Genomic DNA, 19,478 nt, shown 5'->3' on the forward strand with positions numbered 1-19,478 from the left:
AACACAGGAGAGTTTTGCCCCAGGCAGAGTTTTGACCTGGAGCAGAGCAGCGTGCCAGAAGTGAAGGAACATGGGGCATTCAGGAACCAGAAGGATTATGGAGTCCCTTCCCTTGCCTATGCAAACAGCAAATCATATGATCCCTTTCACAAACTGACCAAGCTTCACCTCAAGTAATTTGTTCTGCACTTTCCTGTCTTCCTCGGCTTCCATTACAAGGCTGTCTTGGAACTTCTCCATTTTAAACATTAGTGACCTTATTCCCATCTTCAGCTAGCTGTATCATGATCAAGTCATGCTCATTTGTCTTTTGTGCCTATTTGTTCTTCAGCTTCAATAGCTCTTTTCCTTCCTCGCTGCATCCCCTGTGCTGTATGTAAAGAGAGCAGTCACATCTGCTCTCTGCTTGTGCTTGGCTAAGCTAAACAGTCTACATGCTTTTAGTTTAGCTGATGACAGTAGCTTCCTTGTTTTCATCATTGTCCTATTCTCTAAACATGTACCAATTTATTTTCAGCTTTCTTGACATACGTGCACAGAAATTACATGTGCTAGACAGAGGAATTAACTATTCCAGGCTCCTTCTACAATGTCATCATTATTCCTTATGAAGGCCACTAAGAATTTCACTGTTCCCTTCAATACTTTCAAGTCTGGAAATTGCTCTGATACAGTATACATAGATTAAATAATGTGGAAGAAGGAAACAATGTCAAAGGCTTTTGGAGCAGTGAATGGCAATTTGGTATGCATTTACCACAAGAGGCTACCAGCAGCTCAGAGCAATCAAACATGCCAGCAGTAGCAGGAAGGAACACCTGGGTCCAGTAGGGTTGTTGGGAATGCAGTGGCTGTGGACTACATTTTCTCTGCAAGCAGAACAAAGAGGACAATAGGGTGGTTTTATAAAATCAAAGCAAATGCAGTCACTACTTTTTAATAGACCGTGTAATTAGGATCTATGATGAAGGACAACAGGTTAGTGAACTGGGCCTATCACCTGCAGTCTTCTGGAACCTATGTTAGATCTCCACCAGAAAGATCAGATTCCCTGCTTTTCTGTACTGCAGTGTTGCAGAGCAGCAATTAGCCTAGACTACTACTCTTTTTCGTTAGAAACAGCAGTCTCCTTCTTGTCCTGCTGAAGTGTGAGCAGGAACGTGATGGTGCTAAACCTTGGCTAACTGGCAAAGTTGCTGGCTGGCATCTTCAATGCGAGTTGAGCCTTTTTGCCAGAAGGAAGGATTGGACCCTTTGGCCTTCCCTCCCCATCTGCTTTATTTTTTGCTCAGAAGGCTTTGTAAACTCAAACAGCAATTACAGTCTGCTTTTGCTCACCTTCATCATGTTTCCAAATACCGTGGAACTGTAATCTCATCTATTTGGCTCAGTGCTTACTCAGAGGCCTTGAACACCCCACCTGGCTTCTGGTAGGAAAAACTAGCTGTAATTCAATCCTGCGTTTTTGACAATAACACATTAAATACGAACTGTGACATTGAAATGATAGGAGACTGGTTTTTAAACTAACATGATTCTAGCCACGTCTAAAAGTCAGCTTTTCACCCATTGCCTTATTGTGTCTTGGTATTAGAGGGTTCTGCGAACAATGACAAATTTTGCCTGTTGTCTTGTATGCTGTGCTGTGAGGCAGGTCAAGACAAGGTTTCTGCTTTGTCTGGATCGTATAGCTTTTTTTCCAACCTTTAAACCAAGCTTCTTGCAGGTGTGTGTGTTTTCTTAAGTGTTTCAAGAATCACTAGCAAAAACTGAGGATTTTGTTAGAGCAGGCAAACTGATTTCTTTTTATTTTAAATTCTTACAGTTTATCTCAAACTTTTAAATCCCCTAAATCATTATTTCCATTATATAGAGGCACTGTAGGTAAGCTGTTCAGGACACTTTGTTAGACTTTGTGAATGTCAGAGTAGAGTCAGTTAGCAGGAGAAACTGAGCTGATATTAAATGAGTCTTTGATTCTATGTCTCAGTGGTGCGTAAGCACAAGATATTAATGGCTGTAGAAAGGTTAAACTTTACGTGTCTTCCTGTTTATCACAAAGGTACAGGGTACAAACAGAAAGCAGTCTTGGCAGGCAACAAGCTTGCAAAATCCATGTGCTGCTTATCTGAAGTTGTGTTTGTACTGGAATTTGATTACCGTATATGAAGGTAAATACTTGTCCCAAGGAGTCTGAAGGGTAGCTCCAACTACAGCAGAGCAGATCTTGGGGTTCTCCATCTCCTCCTAGCCCAGTGTGAAAACTCTTTTAAAAGAAATTGACCTCTGCAGAGCTTCAAAAGATCATCTAGTTAATTTTCCCTCTTAAAAGTAGGCACAGCTATGACTAACCCATTCTTGATAGGTGCTTTTGCAAACTCGTTGTTAAAAATAAAGCAAGAAGGTAACAGGATTGATAGAGGTGCTGAAATATGTGTCCAGGTAAGAGATTTCAATGCATACTAATCCCAAGCATAGGAAAACTTTTCCTAACGTTTAATGTTTTCTTTGTGACATTTTAAGCCCAGGGCTGCTACTATTATTTATCAGGGATATGAAGATACTACCTTTTTTGCAGCAGCTTTGTAATATTGAAGGACTTATCACGTCCTCTTTCAATTCTCCTTTCACTAGACTAAACAAATTCATTTATTTCTAGTTTTCCTCAGAGGTCATGTTTTCTAGACCTTAGATCTTTTTTATAGCTCTACTACAGCCTTGCCAGTTCGTTCATGCTTTTTGTGTGATGTCCAGAACTGGGCATGGTCCTTGAGCTGATGCTTTCTGATCCTGAATCAAGTGAAGTACTTCATGATTTTTACAGCTGATAGTCACATTTTTAGTCAGGATATTTATCTTTTTTGCAATAGCATGGCAGCTATTGCAAAGTGCAATGAGTTCTGTGAATGAACCACAGTGTAGGGTATGGAGGCCCTTTAAGGTATGTTGGAGCCACTGGTCCTGCTCTAAAAAGATCAGTGTACTGGGAAAATGCCTTCACTGATGAGTTTAAGTAAACTGCTAGGCCACAAACAGCAGAGGACAAGTTGTCTGATGTTCCAGACTGGCTCGGATGGTGCTCAGTGGAGACATCGTCAGGTGGAGGAGGCTGGGATAACTGCAAGCGCTGCTGCAGGGCCTGCAGCTGGGTAGGGGATTTTTTGGTTTATGGACTTAGCTGCCCCTTCCTTTTCTTTATCTTTGGAATAAAGTTGGTTCAAAGGCTTTTTTGGAGTGGCTCGGGCACTCCAAAAACCCAACATTAATAACTCATGGTCCTTCTTGCAGAATTGATTACAAGTTCTGCAATGGACAAAATGGGCAAAACTCAAACCAAGTGGTAGGGAGTTGTTAGGAAAGGATAGAGAGCAAAGCAAAGTAACATTATACCGTTGTATAAATCAGTGGCATCGGTATGGGGAATGACTAAGTAGTCTAGGACTTTACAGACTCTGGTGGTATCCTCAGTTGTCTCTCTTTCAGGCTGAAAAGTCACGAATGACCCGAGAAAAGATGGGCAGGGATCAGTGACTCACTGTCAAGAAAAGACCGAGGGGGCCCAGATGACAGCCATAGGTGGCAGTGACCCAACGTAGCCCCCAAGTGTGTGCTAAACTGTCCTTACTTCATTGCATCTGATTTATTTCAGACCATTTTTGCAGTTGGTTGAGATCAATTTAACTTTTGGCCTGATCTCTAGTATTAAAGATTTTCATCTTGCAGCCATCCATTTGTGGCTCGTTCATTTGATGATTTAGGAAAAGAAGTATGTTGGTTGTCAGATGGGGTTAATCCTTATTAATGCAGTTTCTTAAGTTTTTCAGCTGCTTGAGGAATCTTTGAGCTGCTTGGATTTTTGACAGAGGATTAGTGTCAATGAGAAATGTGAAATCGGGATGTCACAAGCCTCCTTATTCCCTATGCTATGAAACCATGCAGCTCCCCAGAGAAAGGAGGCAAAGGAGAGAACATACTTGGAGGTCTCCCTAGGGAAAAAGTTAGCTTAGGTTTTTCTCTGTGCTTTTGTAAATGCCTGTATGAAAGGAGCTAATTATTTGGTGCTGGAGTATTTTGAGGTTTGGTTTGTATTTCAGCCATTTTATTAATAAAATTGTTATATTTTGTGCTTTCTGCCTACCCGTGGATGCTTTTGAGAACAAGCGAACAAAAGAGAGGATAGCAGTCATGCCAGAACAAATAAGTCATCTCTTTTGTGTATGAAAAAACTCTCTTTGGAAGTTATCCATGCCCTTTTGCAAATGTAACCTGCAGGTTATATTCAACATTTGGTTCTAGCATGTTTTTTTTTTTTTTTTCCTTCGGCTTCCAGTTTTTCTTTGCTGATTCTCCCTAACTAAAAAATCAACAGAAGGGCAGAACTGTTTAAAAAAACTGGAAACAGTGGAACTCCTACCGGTGCATGGAAATGTTTGAGGAGTGAGCCCACAACAGAGCTTAGTGGCTGCCAATCTGCCTTTTCCTAGTGCCCTGATTTCTAGAAAGATGGTACCATCTGCACCTCTCCTCTTTCAGGGACTTGACGTTGTCTCTTTCCTCCCTCCTTCTTATAGCTAAAGACTATCAATTGCTTTATTTATTCTATTATCTCTCTGGTCTAGCTAATTCCCTTCTATGCATTTATGTCTTTATATTAATTGCCTTTAAAACAGCAGATAGGAGTAAGGAGCAGATTCTGCTCCAGCTTAAATGTCTGAAATTGTTCAATAGATACTTTGATAGAGGAGGTACTAATCTAGGATTTGCCTAATAGAGAAGTTAGCACTATTGATGTTGAATGACTAAGTCAACACACATCCAAGAGGAACGTTTGTGAATGGATCTGAGTAGCAAGGTGCAGAATGGAAATGGTCAGAAAACGTGGCTATGGGACTTCTGTCCCAGCTAGACAGCTTCATTACTCTAAAGTCTTTTAAACTAAAGCAAAATATAAACCTCTGTGTGTGTGTGTGTGTGTATGTGTTGGAGCAGGACTGTCTCAGCCCATACAATACAAATTGCTCTTATGCCTCTAGGGTTTGATTTTAAGTGATGATGGATTATTACCTCATGTAGAACTTGCAGCATAGATTCAGACAGGCTAGTTCAGCCTTCCATGTAGAAATGTTTTGAGGTCACAGCTCTCCTTACTTGTCAATAGGAAAATAACTGGAGATGTGATTTTTTTTTTTTTTTTTTTTTTTTTTTTGGTAGCATAAGCAAGAATCCCCTAGGCAGGTATCTATATCACACTTTCTTGTATATATAGATTGCTCTTTAAGAATAGTTTCCTGGCAGTACACTTCCTTTTGCTGTATGCTGTGACAAATTGTATTTGAGATTTTACTAATGTCTTTGTATAAGGAATGCAAACTTCAGACCTGGGAGAAGTTTGGACTGTACCTTGTAATTATCATTTCTGGCATTTAATGTATTTAGATGTCATTGGCTGTTTTGCTGCGGTATATCATTTAAGCTAGTGATTTTTGGCGTTTCTGCCCAGAAGTGCGCAGGTTGTAAATGCGTGCAACGAACACTCAAATTTTTTATCTTTTCATGGCTATCGTACTATGAAATTGCATTATGTCTGTTATGGAATTTGGTGTGGGGAAGAAGGAAAGTGCTTAAAATTCAAATTCAAGCCTCTGATTTTTGAAAAGTTGAAACTCCGGATTTATGTGCTGTTTGCCCATAGAGCACAAGTTCCAAAGTTGTGGTTGTTGGTGCAGCTAACCTGCCTTTTAGATAGCAGTGACAGCTGATTGAGGTAAAATGCAGCTTCCCATGTGTAAGCTGTTCAGTAGATACAACAGTTAACATCTTTCAGAAACATTTTCTATTTTTCTGTTTGACAATCTCCCACACATTCCTTGGAATGTATTTTAGGTGCTCTGCAGAGAGCGTTCCCATGGACTGTTTGAGGCATATCGTGATATTTCCTGAAGGGTCCTAGAATATTCCAGACACACTTCAGAGCCGAGACAGAACAGCCATGCTCCTGGAGAGGTCTGGCAGACAGCGTTTCCCTGTCACTGCTGGACATCAGTTCTTGCCTGCTCTGATTTATTGAGGTGACAAAGTGCTTTTCATAGATCATGAGCTTATAACATTCAGGGTCTCTTAATATTTCCAAAATGGAATTACCTTCAAGATTTATGGAAGCTAAATATCCTTTCGTTCTCCTTCTTTTTCCCCGTATGGATATAATATTTTCCCCCAAACTGTTCTTTCCTGCCCCTTAAATAAAGCAAAAATGTGAATTAAAAGTCAATTTCTCTGGCTCTGTTTACAATAGTGTTAAATATTACCAAATGACAGTAGGAGGCCTGAGGCCGCTGTTCCTAACTAGAAAATTCTTCAATTTGCTTGTGGCAAAGCCAGTAACGAGACTGATAGTCACTTCACCCTGCTCTTTGGGCACCACTTTGGTCCCCTGGTCTCCCCATGCAGAAGAGATACCAAAGAGGCATCAGATCAGCCCTGCTCGTGCTTCGGCTGCATTTCGGGACTCCCCTTGGGGAGTGACTTCCCAGGAGCACCCAACCGACCTCCTGGCTTTACCGGGCACCCTCTAAGAGGGAATCTGCATTAGGGAGAGCCATCCATACTGCGCACCAGACTACAGTAAGCTGTCTCTTCCTGGCAATTAATAGGGCAGTTAATATTATCTATAAATAAATACTGACTTTTGAGTGAGGTCTGACCTTACAGCTTGCATCTTCATTTTTGTGCAGTATTCTTGAATCATCCAACTGAAGTGGATGGGTTCTTGATTTTATACTTCCTTTGTTACTTTCTACTACCTTTTAGCATTATTGTAGGGAATGCTGCGAATGCTGCTCTTGACTCTCAAGAGCAGACTAAAGTCTGCTCACATACGCACTTTTTGAAGGGCCGGAGTTGATCCTGAAGATTGTGCATCACAGCAGCAACCAGAGTAGCTCAGTGATCAACACAACGGTGCTGGCAATGCTTGGCAGTGCCGCTTCCTTCACTGGGGCGGCTGCTGCTGCTGGGGAAAATTGGGACCATTCTGTGGGACCTGACTTCTGCTATTAGCTGAAGAGATAGCTGTGAAGGAAGAGCTGTGAACATCTCTGCTGCGGCCATTCAGGTTATAAATGCTCTTGCATCATATGAGAATCCTGTACAGATTATTCCTAGAGATGTCAGAAGGAGATGGAGAAAATTCCTTGGAGACCGCCAGTGTAGCATAATACTTAATATTTCCATGCACCAAGATGCTTGAAAAATCACCAATACAAATATCGAACTAATTTATCAGGTTATTGAAAGTTTAGGAGGTTTTCAGAGAATTGTTTATACAGGTTTTTTCTTTTTTTTAAGTAGGCCTGGGTTTTTTTGTTTTTACTTAAGATTGTCAGAAGTTCTAATATATCTATCACATCTTCCCTACCTTTTCCTTAAGAAAGTTATATAAACCTTTTCATATCCTCAGTCCTCCTGTGTGCTCTAGAAAAACATTCTTATCTTTCTAGATCAGCCATGTAATCTGTGCATCCTGCTTTTATGGTAATAGATTATCCTATTAAAGGTTGCGTGAGTGGATGTGAAGCGGTATGCATGGGTGAGTTTGAGTCATTCTGTTCTCAGTTTGTTAAATACTCTTGGTCTCTCTCTTCCCTCTTCTCAGAGATTTCTGTAACCTCCGATTTACTGGGCATCTGTGATTGCACTGTATTTTGAGCCGTTTGCAATTCAGAATTTCTTCCATCATTTCTTCACTGTGATGCTATCTGAAACAGTTTCTGTATATATGGCTGTGGCACAGTGCCAACAAATCTATCTTAAATAGGGTTGTTCAAGTACAAGCAGTTATCTAATTGCAGCAGCATGGAGTTGCCTGCTGACGGTAAGACCAGCCTGAAGAGAGGGTTAAACCTGTGCCTTATGTCTAGCCTGTTACCACTACCTAATTTAGTGAGGTTAAATCTAGATCAGATCATGGATATGTTGCACTTGTGATAAGGCTGTGGAGTAGATTCACTCTCTGACTCTGAACATGCAGTAAACTCCTTTCTTCATTTCTACAGCATGGTTTGATTTTGATCAGGAACATCCCTGCAACCGTTTTGATACGGTAAAGTAAAGAGATTTCTAATAGGTATTAGAATATTTGCTAGCAGTGATTTTGATGCACTTAAAAATTAGCCAGTATGAAAATTAATACTTCTATAGTTTCTTTTGCATGCAAAGTGCTAGTTGTTTCCTTTTATCTGAACACTATATTAAGTGTTTCAAAAAGGACAAATTTTTAGTGGCTCTTGTGTTTCTGTTGAGGACATTAATTAAGATGCATTTCCATAAGGGCACAGTTAAGTAGGACTAGTTCTCTTTTTGCAAGTGACTTTTGGATAGGTCACAAGTCTTGGTCTATGACATCTCTTGAATCATTTGTATGTTAAGGAATGCAGAAGACAACACAAATCTGTACTGCATTTCTATTCTTTGTAAAGTAAGTGCTACTTCCTAATCTCTTGTACTATTTCCTTTCTTGCATTTGTTACGATAGCTGCTGTTTGTGTGCATGTGAATGAGGTAGGAGCAGCCCTGAGTGCAGATAACTTCTGCATTTGTCCAGTGCATTTGCACCTGCACAGTACAGTGCTAGTGCGCATATATATTGCCAACAGTGTAAGGGCAACTCTGCACCTGTTCCTCACACACTTTCACACACTGGCATGAACAGCATATAAATTGTCTTGTGCCTACAAAGCTTAAAGTAAAACTGTCTAAACTCTCATTGCAATTTTCAACTTACAGTAGCTGAATTAAAAGCCAAACAATAGTTAGTAAGTTTGGCATGTCCTTCTATATTGTTGAGGGGAAGGGATTGCTGGACCGATGACTCGAGTGTCTTGGGTGTCCTCGTGGCACAGATCCTACTTGACGCGTTCATTTCCACTACAGGCATTTTTCAGTAAAAGTGAAATCCACCACATTGTTCTGCTACCAGTGAGAAAGCAGAATCAGCACTTAGGTATGGGGACTCTCAACGATCCTACAGAAATTTATTCCTCCTAGTTAAGGAGTTAATTTCTTTCTCATTTTGGTTTTCTCAGGTTCTCCAAGCCGGCACCAATGTTCTTGGATGATTCCTTCAGGAAATGGGCACGTATCAGGGACTTTGTACCTCCCTTTGGAATTAAAGGACAAGGTATGAGAGAACTATACATCTGTTAGAAAAAAAAGATGGTTCTGCAGATGTCTGCCCTGCCATCTTGTTTTTCTGTTTTGAATGCTCAGCTGGTCCTTCAGGCTGTGCTTTCTTTGCTGTTCCAGATCAGCACTATATGGAGGGTGGAGCTCAGGCTGGGCTTAGGATATGTGGTTTAGTCTGTGGAGAGAGTTAGTGCAACAATGCTAGCTCTGACCTACCACCGTGTTCTGGAAGGAGCATTTTGACATCACTGACTGCTGTAGTTTGTAGTGTCCTGCTGACAGCAGCAGCAAGAGTCCAAACTGATTTAAAGTACCTTTTCGTCAATATTTCTTTGAAGAACAGGTAACAATGCTCTTCCTAAAGTTTTGGAACACCTGGGCTGACCATTGGTGCAAATCCTTGCTTTCGTCTGGTAGCATCTGATCATATTGTATAACAAAAAGAAGAAATCTATTCAGATGCTTTGGTGATGATCTGCTACGATGCCCTGACCTCCAGCTGGAGTGCGGTGGCAGAGGCTGCACCTCGGCTACGCTGTGGGAGGGCAGTAGTAGTGCTGGTGGTGGTGAGAGAGGGAGTCGGCAGCGCATCCCAGCAGATGGTATGTATATTCATGTGGGTGAGACAGGCTGCTCACCGTCCTGCATGTGCTGCCACCAGAGGCCTCTGGGTGAATAGCGGTGGGGCAGAAAGGGTATACTCACAGCAGTGACTAGCTGCTGACTTCCAGGAGTCTCATTTATTTTCAAGATTACAGATGGCTGGCCTTCCTCTTGGAGTTAAAATACCTGGTGGAGATGGGACTGCAGCCCCAATAGGCTTGGGTCTGCTTGTCTCTCTCTCCAGCCTTGCAAGCAGATGTGGCAGTTGTCAGAACAATCTCCGATTAAAACAAAGACTTTACTGACATTTCTTCTGGCTTGCGTTAATTCCCTTCTTTGCTTTGTATGTGTCCCTGCCTTGTCCTGTCAGTCTCTTGCAGCTCATTAAGCACCTAATTACTGTCCTCTAAATCAACCAGCAGAGTTTGCAGCAGAAGCCATAAAAAATAACAATGGCAGCACAAATGGCAGTGCTATATTGGGCGCAGAAGGGCTTGTTGCCTTCCAACAGGCACCCAAGGTGTAGAAGGCTAGGGCAGGCTGCCTGACCAGGGTGGAGATAGGATTTGCAGATTACACATGATGTCAGCTAGACCTAATAAAAATCATTCTGTTAAATGGAATCCAAATGGACAAATTCACCAAAAGGGGATGACGGAACAGCTCTGGCAGCCTCTTTCCTGGGTTTGTTGCCAGCTTGTATCACCACTGCAATGTTATGTAAATCTGGTGTTTTATATTGGATTTCCTCAGTTAAAAAGAGAAATGAGAAATTGCCATTATTTAAATGGCTGAGAGCTGAAGCCATGGGACGGAAACAGTTGAATGGTGGTGGGTTTTTTTAATGTCCTCCTGGGACTAAATTTTGTGCCAAGTTTCAGTCTGGAGCAATTTCTGTGTGTGGGAGGGTTGAATTATAAATCGCTGTAACCCAGGATTTCTAATGGCTGTGCTGACAGGCTGAGAGTCCTAGCAATGCGAATGGCGCCCTTTCATGTTACACATCACTTGGAATTCTTGCATCAGTCTTCTCTAGCCGACCCGCGGGACACATTCTGGCTGAGCTGAGTGATTTGATGATGGGATCAGCACCTCATTAGGGCTTTCGGTCAGGGCAATCTAATGATATCCAAACAACTGACCGAGGCAGGCAGTGTGGAGATAAGTCACGCGCTGGTGCAAGATGAAGACTATCAGAGGTGGGATGTGCATGGGGGGAAAAAAAAAGAGTATTCAGGATGGTTGACAAAGTGTAGAGAGACGTGCTGTGTTGGAACAGATGGGGCAGGGGTTATGCAGTGTGCATTAGGAAGCTCTGTGGGCTCACACTGACAGCTGGGATTTCCAACAGGATTCGCACTGTGAAAGGTGTTTGGTGTTTATAGACACCAGCTCTAACTGGGTTGGTGATTGGAAGATTTTGCTGAGGACTCTGAACATCACCTAACCTTTTCGAGCTATTGTGATCTAGTCTAAATGCAAAAGGACTTTTTTATGAAATACAGTTACATGATGAGCTCACTTATTCATTTAGTAATGCTGCATATTCCAAGAAACTTCTAGAAACTTCTTCCAGGTAGCTTAAAAGTACAGAAGTTAGGAAGTCAAGAGATTCTTGGTAGCTTGGAAGATAATCCTCCATTTCTGCTTTCTCTTATTAAAATTTTCCTTTGTTCTCCAGGCTTTTAGCTGAAAGGTTTTTAAATTCATACTCATAGCTCTTTTTCTTTATCTCCGAAAAAAGCTGAGAGAAGTCCTTTTTCATCCATCACTTGATGTTATTGTTCCAACAAGGAACAATTCCAGTCTTGCAGTCTTTAGGGGAAAGGAGCTTTTGAGGAGCGTGATTTATGGAGCTGCACTAATTTGGAGTAAAACATCTATATAAATTACATGTAAAAGAGTAGAAATGGCTCAGAAATTTTCAGGACTACTGCTCTTTAAAGGCAGTCATATCAAAGAGAAGGCATTATACCGATCATTTGGACACAGTTCATCGGAGATCTTTATTTTCTTCTCCCCAAAATCTGATTGTAATGACAGTTCTTCCATCTCCAGATGCTAAAATGTATGCAGTAGAACAGAAAGCTCAACACTCAGCATTTCTTCATTAAAGAATGCTCCTTTTTTTCCCCTTCATTTCCTGATTTGGCCCCCATTTAGTTTATTAGTGTGGATATAGCGAAAGTGAGGGGTATCCTTCGGACACACAATGAAATTAGCCAATTTAAGAGTTGGCAAGAAGATCAAACTGTAACAACTTGTTGGAACTCTAAAGCTACAAATGCCAAGACGTCCTGCAGGAGGCATCTCAAACGGCTGAGCACCCTCCCATGTCCCCGGCTATTGTTTCAGTGTTAGCTTGGATGCTGGAGTGCCTCCCGCGTTTCACCATTTGAAAGTGTCTAAATTGCTCTTAGTTATGTTTCTTTCCCAGCACCATCCAAGCTTGCTCTAGCAGCTTTTTCTGTGAAGAACAAGGAGACCACAGCAATCTCAAGCTGTTTAGCTAGTTATATGGGGGAGGGGGTGCCTGTTTAAATTGAAATTCTTCTTTTGTGTTTGCATCCCTTTCTAGCAACTGTTTCTATCAGTGTAGCTTATGGAGGGATGAATAAGCGCATGCTGTCCGTGTTCTTCCAGAGATTCCCCAGCATGCTTTCAATATTAAATTTGGCAATGACTAAGTAACAGAAACATTGTTTATAGTGTTGGTGAGATTATTAATCACAGAAGGCCTTCTCCCTAAATTTACCTTTCTAGCTAAAGCTAGAGTTGCTTGGAAATGAGCAGCAAACAAGACTGAGAAATACCTGACTGTTAATAGGATTTCTCACTAGATATGGCTTAGAGAATATAAAAGGCTTTCACGAGGAAGAGTAGCTGGTATCTGGCATCCTCTCTGTGTAACGAGGATGGGAGAGTTGCTGCAGTGTTTTTGAACTTGAGCAAAAACATACGGCATAGCATGCACTAAAAATCTCAACCAACAAGATCCTGTTGTAGTATCTCCTCCATGCATTTAGTCAGTAATTGTATCATTGAGTAGCAGTAATTATAGGTCTTCACTTCTACCTTTGTTCTGGCTAGATCATTTTTAGGCAGAGAAGCTGCTTTTTTTGGCTCTACATCAGTTTGTCTTTGGAAGGGATGTTTATTTCTTAGGGAGTGACTGTCTTGTCACTATCCCAGAATTTGCATCCCACCAGGGATCCAAAAGCAGTTTTTCCCCACTGTAATGAAGAATATTAGGAATGTTTTTGAAGTGCTATAGTTTTATCAAATGTAGCATGTAGTACTGGCCAGGGAACTTCATATTTTCATCAATACAAGAGAGACATCTGAAATTAGTGACACCCTCTATGACAAAGAAATCAAGCCTGCCCAGAGCACCAACCCTAGTAGATGCATTGTGCAATGGTTAATTGTTCTCATACTTGGTTTTTATTTGGTTGTTTTCCTTTGTATGTGTGCTTCTGGGAAGAACTGTAGTTCAGTGCTGCTTAACTGTGGTTTCATAAGTCTCATGGGACAGAGGTCATTCACCTTCAGTGAAAATGTAGAATTTTCAGGCGTGCAGAAGTTGGCATATCAAAATGCTATCGGGAGAAAATCTCTTCTTTGCTTTCATGTTCTTTTCTTGCATAGTTTTCTTTCTTCCACATCAGCTTTCTTGGCATGAGCAATGTTTTATCTTTGCGAAAACATATTTGTTTGGACATCACAATTGAAACTTACAACTGACCCAAAGAAAAACTGTCAGAAAAGTAGGTCTTTCCCAACCTACTCTTCCGGCTCTTTATAGAGGCTGTAATACTACATGCAGACACCTTCCCCGTCTTTTGACTGGGTCTTTTTAATAATGAGGTTATCTCTTTTTTGCTCTAGTTCTTCAACTTTGTCATTATTTTGCTGGCTGCTCTCTGTTGTATGGCTGATTTTTCCTACTGTGAGCATTCTTTCGTTCTTCATATGTTCTTCCTTAACAAATAAGCAAGAAGTACGCACATGTATTCGTGATGATTCTGTTCAGAGCAGGTATTAATACAAGATGGTTATTTCTTCTCCAGTTTGATCGAGGCAGATTTCTAAGCTGAATTACACTAGAATTTTACATTTGACCAAAACTAGTAATAGTTGCCATTATCACATGGGAATATATCTATAAAAATGTTGCTGTTTCCCTGGGGACTCTAGCTGATTTTATAGCCTCAAGAAATTAAATGAGACTTGAGGGGAGGAAAATGTTAAACTCTCAGATGAGGTAGAGGATCAGCTTTTCTTACTGAATAAAGTCTCTCAAAATAAGTTATTTTGTGAATTTTGAAGTTATTTAAATCAACACTCAGTCTATAACACTCTCCTGATAAAAGTGCGACCCTCTAGTGGAGTCTCTCAGTTCAGTCAAAATGGATCCTTTGCTGTTGAATGTGCTAAAAGAATAGTCCCTATCCCGAGTTAGTGAGAAAAGTGCCCGAGGGAGATCTCGGACCCAGAGCTTGCAGTTAATTGGGTGACTCTGTATTAAAGTTATTTCCAGAATTGCTGAAGTGCGATTGAGACATGGAGATCAGCCCTGTCTTTTACCTCCCACGGGGAAGAACAGATACTCTCTTGCTGTTGTAATTTGAAGTGCTGTATCTTAATGCTTCTGTAAGACTCAGGAGAAATTGCTGTCATAATTGTTGGTGGATTTTTTGGCCTTAAGACATCTCCTGGCCACTTGTGAAGGGCCATCAAAAATGCAGCAACAAAGAGAAGAACAGCCCTCTTTAACTGTATTTGTTTTCCCACTTGTCTTTGGATGACACATTGTGAATCTTTCAAGGTCCATTTTCATTTGGTGTGAGTTAGCCTGTTTCTGCAGACTTTATTGCTTCCTGTGCATCAGACCAGAGTTCAGATCAAACTGGTTAATGCAAGATTACTGCAAAATGTTGCCTATTTTCTGGCATAATTGTTTTTTAAATTAATGTTCCAACTCTCCCAGCCCTGGGATTACGTTGGGAACTAAGCTTTTATTCTGAAAAAACAAAATCTTGGTTGTGAATAAAAGCTTGAAAAAAATCCCTGCAGGCTCTAAAACTGCAATGTAAATCAAGAGAGTCCAAATTTTATGTACTTTATATTTTTTTTTTTTAAAAAAAAGAGAGACTTTGAGGGCTTTCTGGAGCTTAAATTTAACACATGCTGAGCTTCCCCAAAACTGTCAGGGAGGGACATGCTGCTTCAGTCTTTTTTCTTGCATTTGTTTTTCGTTTTGGATCTATGAAACACTACATGCACGTTGTCCTAATAGCATTAAAAATCATCAATGGAAGTGTTTGTTTTTAAGTAGTGTTGCTAGTAAAGTATAACTAAAATAAGCCACCTAAACCTGGCACAGCTAATGACCTTGGGAAACTATTCTTTCTCCTGTATTTACACACACGAGCTGATTTGAGGACAGAATTCTGCAGTTTGTAATTAACTGTCTTTGAGAGCCAGTTCACATGTTAGCAATGTGCTTCTAAGTCTCAGGAGTCTTTGTAGCTACTTTCTCCTGTGTAGACCTCACGCAGAGGGGAAAAAAATCAGCTAATTAATAAAAAGGAGTGGTGCAGTAAATTTCTAAGACTTTATCTGTTTTACTCACTGGACTTGTAGCTTCACTAAAATACAAATAAAGTTGCCTGGCTGCAGTTGGACATGGTTGCTCTGAGAGAGAGTTGGACAGTGTGCACTGTGGGACCTGGGTCCGTGGCCTCATGCTGGGCCCTGTGGTGGCAATCCTTGTCTAGAACATCACTCCTCATGCTCCCATAAGGAACAAAACATTAAGGAGCAACATCCTGAAGAAGGCGCTTTATACAGGGCTAAACTTTCTGATAGTGTAAATAATGTTTAAGCTGTTTATTTCTAAACAAGATGTAAGCAAAATTGTGATTTGTTTCACCCTTAATTTTGATGGAGTTAAGTAGTAATAAACTTATTCTCCTCATGAAGCAGACATGCAGGTGGCATTCTGTTATCTTCGGATCAGTGAGCTATATGCAGAAGAGATTGGCATGCTTTAGGGATGTCTATCAACCTGACTGTAGTCAGTATATTCCCAAAAGCTGAGGCTTATGCTCAGTGCCCTGTGCAAGTGATGGCTAGAGATATGGAGGTTACAAAGATATGGAGACACAGAGATACGGAGTTGACCAACTGCAGAGATGGGCAATGACCATGGCTCTCAGGACAAACAGGAAGGATTGCAGAGATACACAGTTCCCCGACCTTAATACATGGTATTCAAATACTTAGTGCTGGCAATAAGGATATATAGACTTGTTGGGTTTTGAGGAAAATGGCTGGTATGGACAACTCTAAAAATCAGAGCCTCTTCCCTTTGCCATGTAAGAGTGCAGGAACAGCCCAATTTGCTTATTTTTAAGACAGGCAGAAGGTAGATCTTATGAGATGCCTGCGGTAAGCCCTGGGGAGTGAAAAGGTCTCCATCTTTTTTTAATGATACGAGCAAGAAGCTTATGCATTAGAAAAAACAGCGTTAAGTGTTGTTGACATTTACAGTGAAGGTCTCCACTCTTCCACATAAATAACAGATAAAAATGCTAGAATTCAGACTTAGGCTGGTTCTCACTGTGTGGTCACTGCCTGCCTAATTTCTAACTATTTACTTTTAGTTTTTCCAAATGTCTGAAAATTTCAGGGTCAACTTGAAGTCAAGATGTACTTGAGTTCAGAGAAATCATGCAGTCCTGAATTGCGTTTGAATCTTCCAATGTTATAAGGAAAAGCTGATAGAGTATGTCATGATAACTCAGGGTTCTTAGATAAATGTAGTCAACTCCTACTCTAGATGGGAGGAAATGTGCAGAGGCATATTGCTCTGTCTGTGTAGTGATACAGTGTGCATAGTGGTTGTTAGACAAATGGGTTAAATGCTATTCCTCTCTTCCCAATAATCTAAATTCTTTGTGACAAGAAAAACTATAAAAAATAGAAATGATGGCTATGAAAAACTGTCATAGATTACCTGCCCTGGTAATGTATTCTTTATTTAATAATGGGGAGAAGTGGGGGTGAAAATGCTGGGTTTTGGTGTTCATTTCCTTAGTTTATCATTAAAGAGTGGCAGCAGACATATGTGAAGAACATGTAAGCCAGAGGATTATTTGAAGATGAAAGCCCTTGCAGAGGGCTCCTTGTCTAGCAGTCAAGGCCCTTACTAGATATGTCACTTAATTGCGTTGTGACCTTCAGTAAGTTTGGTTGGAGTATAATGACATTTACTGCTCTCAGAAGTGAGTAGAGCAGGTGGAGGACCTGAGAGAGTGAATTCAAGAATATGTGTATTTATATATATTTATTTATCTGTATGCATGCAAATATATGTATCACATGATGGTCTTTGACTTAAAGGATTGTATGAAAGCCACATTTTTACTGTTGGTATAAGTTCAGGTGCCTAATATTTTGACTAGAGTTAAACAGCTCATATATGAGAGAGGTCCAGAGGGCAAGGTTGTGCAGTATGTAGTGTTTCTGTATCTAACATATGGATGGTTTGATGTAAGCAGAACCTCTGCAGTGTGAGGTGCTCTTTCTGACATAAGATATTGAAGCTAAAATAGGTAATGAGCTAGCAGGGACAGGCTGCAGCACCTCGCCAACAGGTGATGACCCTGTTGGGAAAGGATTGAATGAGTTTTGATGAAATAGTTTACCATATACTACTAAAGTATGGGAGGCAGAAGGCAGCCTCTGGGAGATGCGGAGCCATTGCCAGCGAAGAGCTCAGCCTTTGTGCAAAAAGGTGGCAGCACTCCGCTTATGCAGATAACCTCTGCACCACAAGTACCTGACCAAGAAATCTTGTGCTTGAGCATTGCTACAAGGAGCTAGTGATGGCTGGAGAGGTAGGGGTGGGTTTCTGGTGCTTCTGTGTATCTAGAGACCTTATTCTGTGTCTGCTTTATGTTCCAAAACCCCACTGTAGTGGGCTAATGTCTTCCCCACTGGTTTGGGATTTAAATAATGAATCTCATTCTGTTTGAATGGAGAAGCTTTGGGCACAGTCTTGAAAACTGAGTGTCTTGCTGAGATAGCTTTGGGCTCAGTGACTGTGCCATCCAAAGATGCAGCTAATGAGTCACTGACTTGCTGGGAAATGACAAAAGCAAAATGATTCTCATGCAGCTCAGTGCTGGGGAGAGGCAGAGGCCCCTGTCAGCTAGGTGGGACACCCCTCTTGACTTGCACTGCTCTCTAAGCTCTACCAGTGGGAAGCAGAGGATCAGGAATCATAAGCAGGAGCAACTGGACAAAAGGGCTATTCCTGTGATTTGTTCTCCTTGTTCCTTGGTGTCACACACTGGGCTTTGCCTCCCCATGTTGAACAGAGGAACACACTCTTCTGGCTTCCTTGAGAGATGAATCACAGGCTGTTAGGCAGACCGGAGGTGAACTTGTATTATTTTAACTTTTATTTTTGTACACAAGTTAGTTTACAAGGTTCTGTAGGACATGCAAAATCACAGAAATAATAGCAATTGAGGTGTTTGCACCAGCATCCTTTGTAGGACGTAGGTTCTCATTCGCGGGACTTCTGTCCAGAGAAAAGTTCATGCTGAGATGTATTCCAGTCCCAAGACAGCAAACGTCTGCAGCCCTAAGGATGTTTGTTCTTCTGTTGCCATTTAAACATTGCGGTTTGACTACAGGCTGGAAGAAGAGGTTAATATTGGTAATGTCTGCCTCAAATCTCACGAGGCTGAATAGGAATAACGGTACACAGGAAGAGGCGTTGATGTTCAGTTTACTCAGCCTTCAGGAAGTTTCCAAATCTGTGGCCAATGAATGGCTGTGGGATGATCAGTGCGAGATGAGTTTGATGTTTTAAATCAGTTTCCAGCGGGAAGTTTGTATTTCACAACACAACCGGCGGGGTTGCTTGTTTGGCAGCTAAGAGGCCAAAGATAGAATGGCTTTCAAGGCTGGATTCACCTCTTATCCCTACTGGTCAGCGGAGGGGAGTGGCAGGGAAGAAGTATAAGTGCACAAGTAGCTGAGTCTCTTCCAGACTGGAAACGGTCCTCAGAGAATTAGAGACCTCTTTGACTAGGGCTGTGTCTCCTGAGCTGGCTGTGTGCCTGGGCCCTGGAAGTGATAGTGGTGAGTGCACACACACACCTGCTGCCTGTAACAAGAAGGATTTTTCCTTTGTAGCCCTCAGAACATGTACGCTCAGGCCCCTCCTGGCTCCCACTTGATGCACTAGTGCACAAGGCAGAGCACATCCACCACTGTGTCTGTTCTTCTCACTTGCCAAGCAAGAGAGAAGTTGTGGCTAGGCAGGTGTTGTGTCTGCATCGGTGCCATGGTTTCTTCACAACCTGGGTAAACCCTCTACAAAAAAACCCAAATTGTTTGCATAGCTGTTGCTGTACTAGAACAATATTGTTTTTAAGAATGGGCCCATATTAAAGGAAGGGCCATACTCAGCTGGTGCCTTAAAAAAAATTTTTTTTTAAGAGATTGATGGAGAAAACCTGATGATTATGAGGAACAAAATGTGCTCCCCTGACACAGTGATTTTGGATTGCTCTGTTCTGAGTCCTTCATTCTTTGTTGTGTTCAATGCAAGTAGGTCCCAATTGCTAGCTCCATCCTTCTCCCTTGAGACTATGCCTACCCCAGAGAAACTCATT

General features: G+C 41.4%; 1 protein-coding gene across 9 annotated transcripts in view; it reads left to right on the forward strand.

The window, feature by feature from the left end:
* ST3GAL3 (ST3 beta-galactoside alpha-2,3-sialyltransferase 3) overlaps nucleotides 1-19,478 on the forward strand; it is a 196,927-nt gene that overhangs the window by 107,357 nt on the left and 70,092 nt on the right. For all 9 annotated transcript variants that reach the window (XM_064516100.1, XM_064516098.1, XM_064516097.1 and 6 more), the window contains one exon: nucleotides 9,081-9,175. In XM_064516100.1, the coding sequence (XP_064372170.1) occupies nucleotides 9,081-9,175 (95 nt within the window). The remainder of the gene's footprint in view (nucleotides 1-9,080; nucleotides 9,176-19,478) is intronic.

This window comes from Dromaius novaehollandiae, chromosome 8, assembly GCF_036370855.1.
Source record: "Dromaius novaehollandiae isolate bDroNov1 chromosome 8, bDroNov1.hap1, whole genome shotgun sequence".
NCBI classification, from domain to species: Eukaryota; Metazoa; Chordata; class Aves; order Casuariiformes; family Dromaiidae; genus Dromaius; species Dromaius novaehollandiae.